This window comes from Sinocyclocheilus rhinocerous, unplaced genomic scaffold (assembly GCF_001515625.1).
Source record: "Sinocyclocheilus rhinocerous isolate Xijiao unplaced genomic scaffold, SAMN03320098_v1.1 scaffold2293, whole genome shotgun sequence".
In the NCBI taxonomy this organism is placed as follows: domain Eukaryota; kingdom Metazoa; phylum Chordata; class Actinopteri; order Cypriniformes; family Cyprinidae; genus Sinocyclocheilus; species Sinocyclocheilus rhinocerous.
The window spans coordinates 61,491-69,941 of record NW_015665002.1 but is presented as its reverse complement, the minus strand read 5'-3'; the positions used below and the strand labels follow the sequence as shown (position 1 = coordinate 69,941).

The window sequence follows — 8,451 nt, the reverse complement described above, 5'->3', positions numbered from 1 at the left end:
ATGTGTGTGTATATATATATATATATATATATATATATATATATATTGTGCATCAGTTCCAATGTAGTTGTGAAAATATTTTTTCTTTGTTGGTATGTGGTATACATTAAATATTATGCATGATTTAACGAATGAAAATGATACATTTTATGTGGCAACTAGCTGACATAAAATAACTAAATTTTTTTCAGTTAAAGTTTATTTTATTTCAAGCAATGTTTTAATGGTTTTAGTTTTAAATTGTGTGAATAACACATATATATATATATATATATATATATATATATATATATATATATACATATACATATATACATATATATATATATATAGTGCATCATTTCCAATGTAGTTGTGAAAAAATTGTTTCCTCTGTGGTGCATATTTGAAGAAAAATTAAACATACTAGTGAGAGTGTGACAAGTGCGCTTAAGATTTTCTAAAAATCCACATGACCAATAGCAACCATGACTGAAGAAACAACAATATGTGTATGTTTTCAAGGCATAGGAAAATGTCTCACCTGTTCATTATAGATAGAGCTGTATTTGGCGAGATGTTTGTCTCTGCTGCCCGCCCAGCCTAGCAGAATAACGACTGGCTCCTTTGATCCCCGCCAGTGCTTCTCTGTCAAGATAGAAATAATGTGTCCAAACTACACGGATCCAATGATACGACCTATTCCTATTGAAGCTTTCCAATTTACCATCTCTAAATTAAGGTTTAAACACAGCTTCCAGGATTCCATTCATTTGCTCTAAATATACTGAGCATATGCGCAAGGAATTAGGCAACAGGGCAACCCAGAGCTGCTGTCAGCCTCAGAGCAGCACTTACCTGAGATCAGTGCCTCTGGAAAAACTATGTTGTAGTCTATACCATCATCCCCCATATCGACGGTTATTTTCCCAATCGTCTGTCTGCCATTAACAATTTACTTCAAATGAGTGTCGCGTTACAGTGCTCTCGTGATGCTGAGTGGACAGTCACAGACGGGGCGATACACGAGTGAAGCAGGCAACATCAGCGTGCCTTTGTTTCATACAACATCCGGGTCACGATTCACAAGTAACAGACAAATTCAAAATAAAGGTACTTTCAAACAAAAACAAAAACTTTTTACTAAAAGATTAATAATTGTTAATTAAAATTAAACGATTCAAAAATATTTATGCTATAAATTATTGTGGTCCAAGTTGTGTATATGAGACAAAAATTAATGTATTTCCAGTACTAAACAATTTTCAAACATTTATAAATCAGACATGCCCAATTTACTTTTTTACAATTTACTTAGTTGTTTTTTTTTCCTTGCAAAACTAAATGTGACCTCATATTCACTTTAAATGTGAGGTTAAAACTTTTGGTAAATAACCTTTAATGTCTGTATGAGAACTGTTAACATTTTGGACCCCGGGTATAAAACATAAAAAAGCACTACATTTTTCTGGATTTGTTTTATTGCGACACTTAGACAACAATTAGAAATACAATGAATGTTAGAAATAAACAGGACTACTTAAGATGTTTGTATATGCTGTTTTTTAAATTAAAATTATGCCAAACATCATTTAGATACATTTGCTCAACTATTCAAATCCATGCCAGAATATTCTCAGATTAAACCAGAAAAAAACTAGATGGTTATTATTAAGATTTTAATTAAAAGAAAAAAATGAACAATAGCTTACATTTTCTGAAAGAAATCATTTAAATTAATAAATGCGTTTGCTAAATTCACACAAACCTGAAAATCGTTAAAAACAACGTTCATAAAACTAACAAGACAGAGGCTTGCAGAGTAAAGAAGGACATATAAATAAGTATTTATAATAAAAAAGAACAGGTCAAAGCAACTACTACTCAACTTACTACAACCAAAGTTACTCTGAAACGCTGCATCATTCCCTTACTTCCCCCCTGAGGAGCAAAGCTTTCCCATCAGACAGAGACTCGCCGTCGGCTGCATCTGTTTCAAATGTAATAGATGGCACTGGTACGCTTACAACTTTGTGTGTCTTCTCCGGCTTCTGCCCACTGGAGCTGTTCGTACTTGACCCTGGTGAAAGAATGACAGTATCTGTAGAGATCTCCGTGGACACACGACGACCAAAGGTCAGGGAATTAACACTGGAACCATCAGCCTCACTCTCAGTCCAACAAGAATCACTATCTGAAGCAGAAGACAAGCGCGTCTTCCCCCAGCGGCCGTTAGATCGCGCAGCATTGCCAATGCTAACCCCCAGAGAGCACTGGCTGGTGAGGGTTGGACGACGGGAACTGACACTGTTGGAACTAAAAGAGGAACGAAGATCTTTCTCTTTGACGCGCAAGATGAGGCGGAGTACCGGAATGTAACGGGCAATAGCCGCCCGATACTTCGGATGCGTAATTGCGTAAATGATGGGATTATGGATGGCTGAGGCCTTAGCAATCGCAGCAGGTACTGAATTCATGTAGGGAGTCAGGAGATGGGAATAGCCAGCCGTGGCGGTGAGGGCCACCACACAGTAGGGCGACCACGATATTACAAAAAGCAAAATGACCAGGAAGGCGACTTTCGCCATCTTCCACTCATTCTGCATGCGTTCATACACCTTGTGCGTTTCCCCACAATTCAGCTCTTGTATTTCCTTCCCCGCAGCTCGGATAGCTTGGAAAATTCCAAAGTAGCAGCTGGCAATAATGCCTAGAGGGATGAAGAACACAAAAATGAAGAGGAGGATGGTGTATGCACGCACTGATGGAGTGAATGTCATATAGTCCCAAGAACAGGAAGTCTGAAGACCCTCTGGAACATAAGCGCTCCAGCCAAAGAATGGTGGAAGGCTCCAGCCCAGGGAGTAGAGCCACAAGATGGCCAACACCAAGCCTGCTTTGCGTCGGCTAACTCTGCCTACGAGGGCGAGAGGCTGAGTTATGGCGAGGCAGCGATCGCCAGCAATGGCGGTCAAAGTCATCATGGAACAGATCCCAAAGAGAGCACCGCAAAAGGCGTAGAGCTCACAAGAGCGCTCGCCAAACACCCAGCGCCTGTGCAGGCTAGCTGTGAAGAACACGGGCGACTGGGTGAGGGACATGAAGAAATCAGCAACAGCCAGGTTCACCACAAACATGTTCCCTGCGGTTCGAAGAGTACGGCTCCGGCAGAACACGTAGATCACCAGCGCATTTCCAATCACTCCGGTGATGCCGACTATTAAGATGACAGAACCGATGATGTAGTGGGCATGATCAGGAACATCCACGGTGGGGAAAGGGTGTGGAGGCTCATGGTGGTGGTTGTGGGTCAGCCCTTGGAAAGGCACATGGAGCAACTTGTAGCTCTTGCTGCCCAGTGACTCCTTAAAGCTTGCAGTGCAGTTAATGTCTTCAGGGGCACAATGATGCCCTCTCCATGAGGAGTGATGGCTCATGTTGTATGGTTTGATGTCTCAGTCGTAAATTTATTGTATACAAAACTGATGGTAATTTTGTTTAGAGAAGCGAAAAAGCAGTCTGTGAATGGTGGTTCCCTACATTAGCTTTTTATATACTAATCAATGCACCACCAAGTTATTATTGATCAGTAAGTAGTTTGTGGCTTGGCCTGTCATAATGGACAACAATTGTCTTGGCCTACGTTTACAGTAAAAAAACAAAAACACTTTAAATCATACTGAACCTGTTGCTATTTCTGGATGATTGTGCTTTAGTCTTTATTTTATAAGAAGAAATAAAAAGATACATTTGTATACAGAGTGTTGGCAAACTTTACCCTGTGGCTATGAGCTAAAATTATGTATAATAAAATGGCACTGACATAGAGAAAGACATCCCCTTCCACATAATGGCCCTACTTTCATTACATTATTTCAAGTTTGAATGTTTCATTTGAAATGATAACACTGTGAGAGGTAAAGAGGTCACCAAGAGGAAATGTAGACCATGAAAAGCTGTTTCGATTTTTAGCAGTCATTAACTACAAAAGTGTTTTCACTGTTTATTGTTTAGAGATGTAAATTAGGGCAGATGTTGATGGAAAAAAGCACCTTTTGACCCAAAATAAGGGTATATGGATTGTTTGAGTGGATGCAGTGAGCCAAATCAATTTATGCAATGTGAAAGTGGAGCACAATGACTGTTCCAATAAGGACTGATTAACATCCCTCATCATGGGAACAGCTCACTGACCCGAACATGGACTGAAATGATTCTCCCTGTTCCAGTTAAATAATGATCAGCCTATAGCCTTCAATCCTTTTCACGATAGAGACTTGGCCCACTTTAGAAAAAGAAAAAAAAAACAGATCTCAGCAGTTATTCTTAAAACTGAATTTAGTTTTATTTTGACCTTGAGTTTAGTGAGTGGCAATGTGAACAAGCCATTTCTAATTAATGAGCAAACTATTTGGCACGGCCCTTTAATTCCAGGGTGAAAAAATCTCAAAAATACTCAGACTTACAATGACATTCTTTAGAATAGTGTGCTCCCAAATTTGAGACAACAATTTGGAAAGGGCTTTTTTTCTCCTACAGCATGACAATGCCCCCTTTGTGTACAAAGCAATGCCCATAAATTAATGATTTACTAAGGAAGAACTTGACAAGCCTACACAAAAGCCCAGACCTGAACCCTATTGAACACCTGTGGAATAAAAAGAAAAAAATGACTGCGAGCCAGGCCCCATCATCCTAAATCATTGTCTGACCTCACTGACACATGTCTAATTGGGAGCATATTCCTAGAGACATGTTTGAGGACTTACAAGAAGAGTGGAAACCATTCATGCCAAAGGTTTTGATATTTAATGCTCAACAACCATAATATGATGTGCTGTTTGGGTGTCAAGATACTTCTGGCCATATAGTGTAAAGTTTCCATAATTGGTTGACTTCATTCACAATAACTGACCTTGAGATATAACTCGTCAACTAATCATTTTTTATGATTTGTAAATGCCAGCAAATGAACCAAAGAACTCAGCTAAAATAATAATAATAATAATAATAATAATAAAAACATTAATCTGAGGTGGTTAACTTTTTTATTAATATTAGTTAATCTTAACTTTTAAAAAATCACATCCATTTTTAGTCTTTACAAATCTTTTAGAAATAATTTTATTAAAAAAAAAATCTTACAGACTAAACTTTAAAAATTAATATTTCTGTGGACTTCCACACTAAAGCTATAATTACATTGTCAAGTGCATTATGTCATTCAAGGATGTCTGTCTCACAGGCTTGAAGGTGAAGGTAGGTCGTGTTGCTATTGGTAATCTGTGATTTTTTAGGTTGATAGTCTATATCTTTACTTTCAGGGTTACCAGCAGTCATGAAGCCCTTGCCAGGTTTGTGCACAGTTTCCTTGACGCATCTGATCCCATTTTGAATTCCCGTTCCGGTCCACATCTGGGACTCATTCTCAGAGCTGGATGTGATGAAATAAGACACATTCATTTTGATTCCATGTTGATTCCAAATATGCTTCAGCAATATATCAACAGAAGATATAGAAGAGTAACTATTAGGATGTTATTTTGTCAGATTTTTACCTATACTTTAAAGATGGTTCTGCTCCTTGTGCTTGTAAATACGTATCAAAAAGTACAGTTTCTGTATTGGCCAAACAAAACCCATTGGCCCTTCTGACATCTGTAGAAAAGCATCATATATTAGCTTAAAAACTACAGTTTAAAATCAGTTCAAGATCAATAAAACAGGAGAACTCATGAACACACACCAGCTACAGTGACAGGACTCTGGTAGAGAGGCTGGATTGGTTCATACATGGTTTTCAAGGTGTAGTCAAAAGGAGAAGTCTTGAAAAATGTAAGAACTGCCTCAGAGTGAGAGAACTGGAAAATAAATTACTTGCATGATTATTGTACATACTATAGGGCATCAATGCATTTATTATTGACATAGGGAATTGACAGGCTAATCTAAAGAAGCACCTTTTGTGGCATTTTGATTATACTTCTCAAAAGTTTTTCCACTTCATCCAACCTGGTTTGAACGTTATTGTTTTGCTCCGCTTCCTTTATCCTCTGTAGTGCTGATAAAACATACATAGAATAATGAAATCTCTTATCAGTTAAATGACCACTTATTTCAAATGTCACTAATGTACATAAATGTCATACCCTCAAGCATCATTGATTGAGACAAACGTCCTCTGTCGTCTGGAAATGATATACTTAAATTCCTAACAAGTTTCACTAGATCGTGATATCTCCTTCGCAGATATGTTATGCTTTTTTCAGACCATTCAGTCCTAATCTCGAAAAACTCCTCTTCTTCTCCAGCAGCACCAACAGAGAAGCGCTCGAGCCCAAAGACCCAACAGTCATTCACGCTCAGCTGAGGAAGGGTCTCCATATAAACCCCTGCCATAACTGAGTCGTATCATAAACACATTAAATATTCATTAATTAATTATATTTTAAACTAAATTGAATAACACAAAATAAGAAATGTATTACGCTGAAAAAAAACGGGAAAATAATTATAAAACGGTGAATCATCCATCAAAATTAAAACGCAAATCTTGGTCCTATTATCTTCTTGTACAAGTTAGCAAATCTTCTTACACAAGCTGAACAAACTTAAAACTCCACTTTTCTCTTCGCCTGCAGATAATGAGCTCTGAAAGCTCCATTCCTCCTTCGCAGATATGTTATGCTTTTTTCAGACCATTCAGTCCTAATCTCGAAAAACTCCTCTTCTTCTCCAGCAGCACCAACAGAGAAGCGCTCGAGCCCAAAGACCCAACAGTCATTCACGCTCAGCTGAGGAAGGGTCTCCATATAAACACCTGCCATAACTGAGTCGTATCATAAACACATTAAAAATATTCATTAATAATTAATTATATTTTAAACTAAATTGAATAACACAAAATAAGAAATGTATTACGCTGAAAAAAAACGGGAAAATAATTATAAAACGGCGAATCATCCATCAAAATTAAAACGCAAATCTTGGTCCTATTATCTTCTTGTACAAGTTAGCAAATCTTTTTACACAAGCTGAACAAACTTAAAACTCCACTTTTCTCTTCGCCTGCAGATAATGAGCTCTGAAAGCTCCATTTGTGCACATTCCCTGTGAACTATCTACCAAAATTAGTTATTTCTCAAGTGGGCGCGTTCACACATCGATTAAATCGATGGAGGTCCTCTAGTCTGTTATTCTTGTTGGATGCTAGTGGGCGTTCCTATTCTTTCGCAGTATCCAATTGTATTAGGCGGCAGGTCACTAGCTGCAATATTATTGGTTGTCACTGCATGATGCCGCTGCTCGTTTGCATACAGTTGAGTTCGAGGTGAAAAGGGAAATCGTTGTCATCGAAAAAAATGTGAGACCCCGATTCAAAAGATGTTGTTTAAAATCAACTATAGCCTTAAAATAATTAACAAACAAAATGACTAAATAAAGCTTCTAGTCCTCTGTTAATATGAATTTGGCTGCTCGTGCGTTGAGCAACAGGTGAAATAATCCAGTTTCTATTGGATTGGTAGTGGGATTTGCTTGTCGTTTCAGTATTAGGCTTGCTGCATCATGGGTCAATCCTTTAATCGCTTACTATTTTAAAGTTATAATTAACCACCCACTAAAATGGTGCAAATAACATTCACCTACATTCCACTGAACTTATTAAACCGTGACTTGAGTTATTGTGTCAATGCTGGGGTGATCTACTCTTATTTAAAACCATGACATAATATTTCAAAAGCAATGGCACATGGAATTTACTGAATTATTACAAGAATTGTGCATAATTAACAAAGCAATGCTTTGACATTATAAAATTTAACTAAAACGTTTTATTAGAAATCATAAATATCATTCGGATGTCCATGCTCTTTGAGAAGGTGCTGTTTGGGAGCCAGAACCAGAGCTGTTCCTCTACCCCAGTGCTGCAGTTTGTTCGGCACTGTGATGTTTCCTCTTGTGTCGCACCAGCAGCTGGCGGTCTGGTGTGGAATACTGGCACAGGTGACAAGGGAACGACTCTCCAGTGTGATGACGCCGTGAATGGAGGTCTAAGCTCTTCTTCTGGATGCTGAAGTGAAATGCAGAGCCTCATTGTTAGTTACAGATGTAGTATGAAACAAGTGTAGCCTGTCAACTTTATGACAGACGAATGCAGGTACCTGCTGTAAGGACAGTACTGGCAGCAGTAAGGCTTTTCTTGAGTGTGTGTCCTTAAGTGTCGGCGCAGAGAGCTTCTGTCAATAGAAGCATAGGATCACTGCGAACACTTGTATGGCTTCTCACCTAAAGCAAGAAGAAAAACACATCACTGGAATTCTCACACTCAGGCAGTGCAATGTCATGGCAACTTTTCCATGAGAACCAGTCTTTTGAAAGGACTTCCACTAAGCTCTAAATCTCTGCATGTCACCATGAGTCGTCTACATTTCTAATTAAAGTACCATGGGAAAGTCATTTATTGGCTCGGCT

General features: G+C 38.3%; 4 protein-coding genes across 4 annotated transcripts in view; all 4 read right to left on the bottom strand.

The window, feature by feature from the left end:
- tmem53 (transmembrane protein 53) overlaps positions 1-1,049 on the bottom strand; it is a 2,844-nt gene extending 1,795 nt beyond the window's left edge. Inside the window, exons 1-2 of the mRNA XM_016541722.1 lie at positions 838-1,049; positions 524-627 (exon numbers count right to left, since the gene is read on the bottom strand). Coding sequence (XP_016397208.1) covers positions 524-627; positions 838-892 — 159 coding nt within the window. The 5' untranslated portion in view covers positions 893-1,049. The remainder of the gene's footprint in view (positions 1-523; positions 628-837) is intronic.
- An 825-nt stretch (positions 1,050-1,874) lies between these two features.
- Positions 1,875-3,492, bottom strand: LOC107730802 (melanopsin-like). Its single transcript, XM_016541742.1, has one exon. It carries the CDS (start codon positions 3,414-3,416, stop codon positions 1,902-1,904), a length of 1,515 nt encoding a protein of 504 aa, XP_016397228.1. The 5' UTR covers positions 3,417-3,492; the 3' UTR covers positions 1,875-1,901.
- Positions 3,493-5,199: 1,707 nt separating this feature from the next.
- LOC107730803 (PX domain-containing protein 1-like) lies at positions 5,200-6,378 on the bottom strand. Its single transcript, XM_016541743.1, has 5 exons — positions 6,129-6,378; positions 5,940-6,040; positions 5,726-5,840; positions 5,538-5,637; positions 5,200-5,422 (listed from the first exon to the last, which is right to left on the bottom strand). Exons 1-5 carry the CDS (start codon positions 6,376-6,378, stop codon positions 5,200-5,202), a joined length of 789 nt encoding a protein of 262 aa, XP_016397229.1.
- A 1,413-nt stretch (positions 6,379-7,791) lies between these two features.
- The window catches only part of LOC107730804 (zinc finger protein 600-like), a 6,802-nt gene continuing 6,142 nt past the window's right edge, over positions 7,792-8,451 (bottom strand). The window contains exon 8 of the mRNA XM_016541744.1: positions 7,792-8,050. Within this exon, the coding sequence (XP_016397230.1) occupies positions 7,894-8,050 (157 nt within the window). The 3' untranslated portion in view covers positions 7,792-7,893. The remainder of the gene's footprint in view (positions 8,051-8,451) is intronic.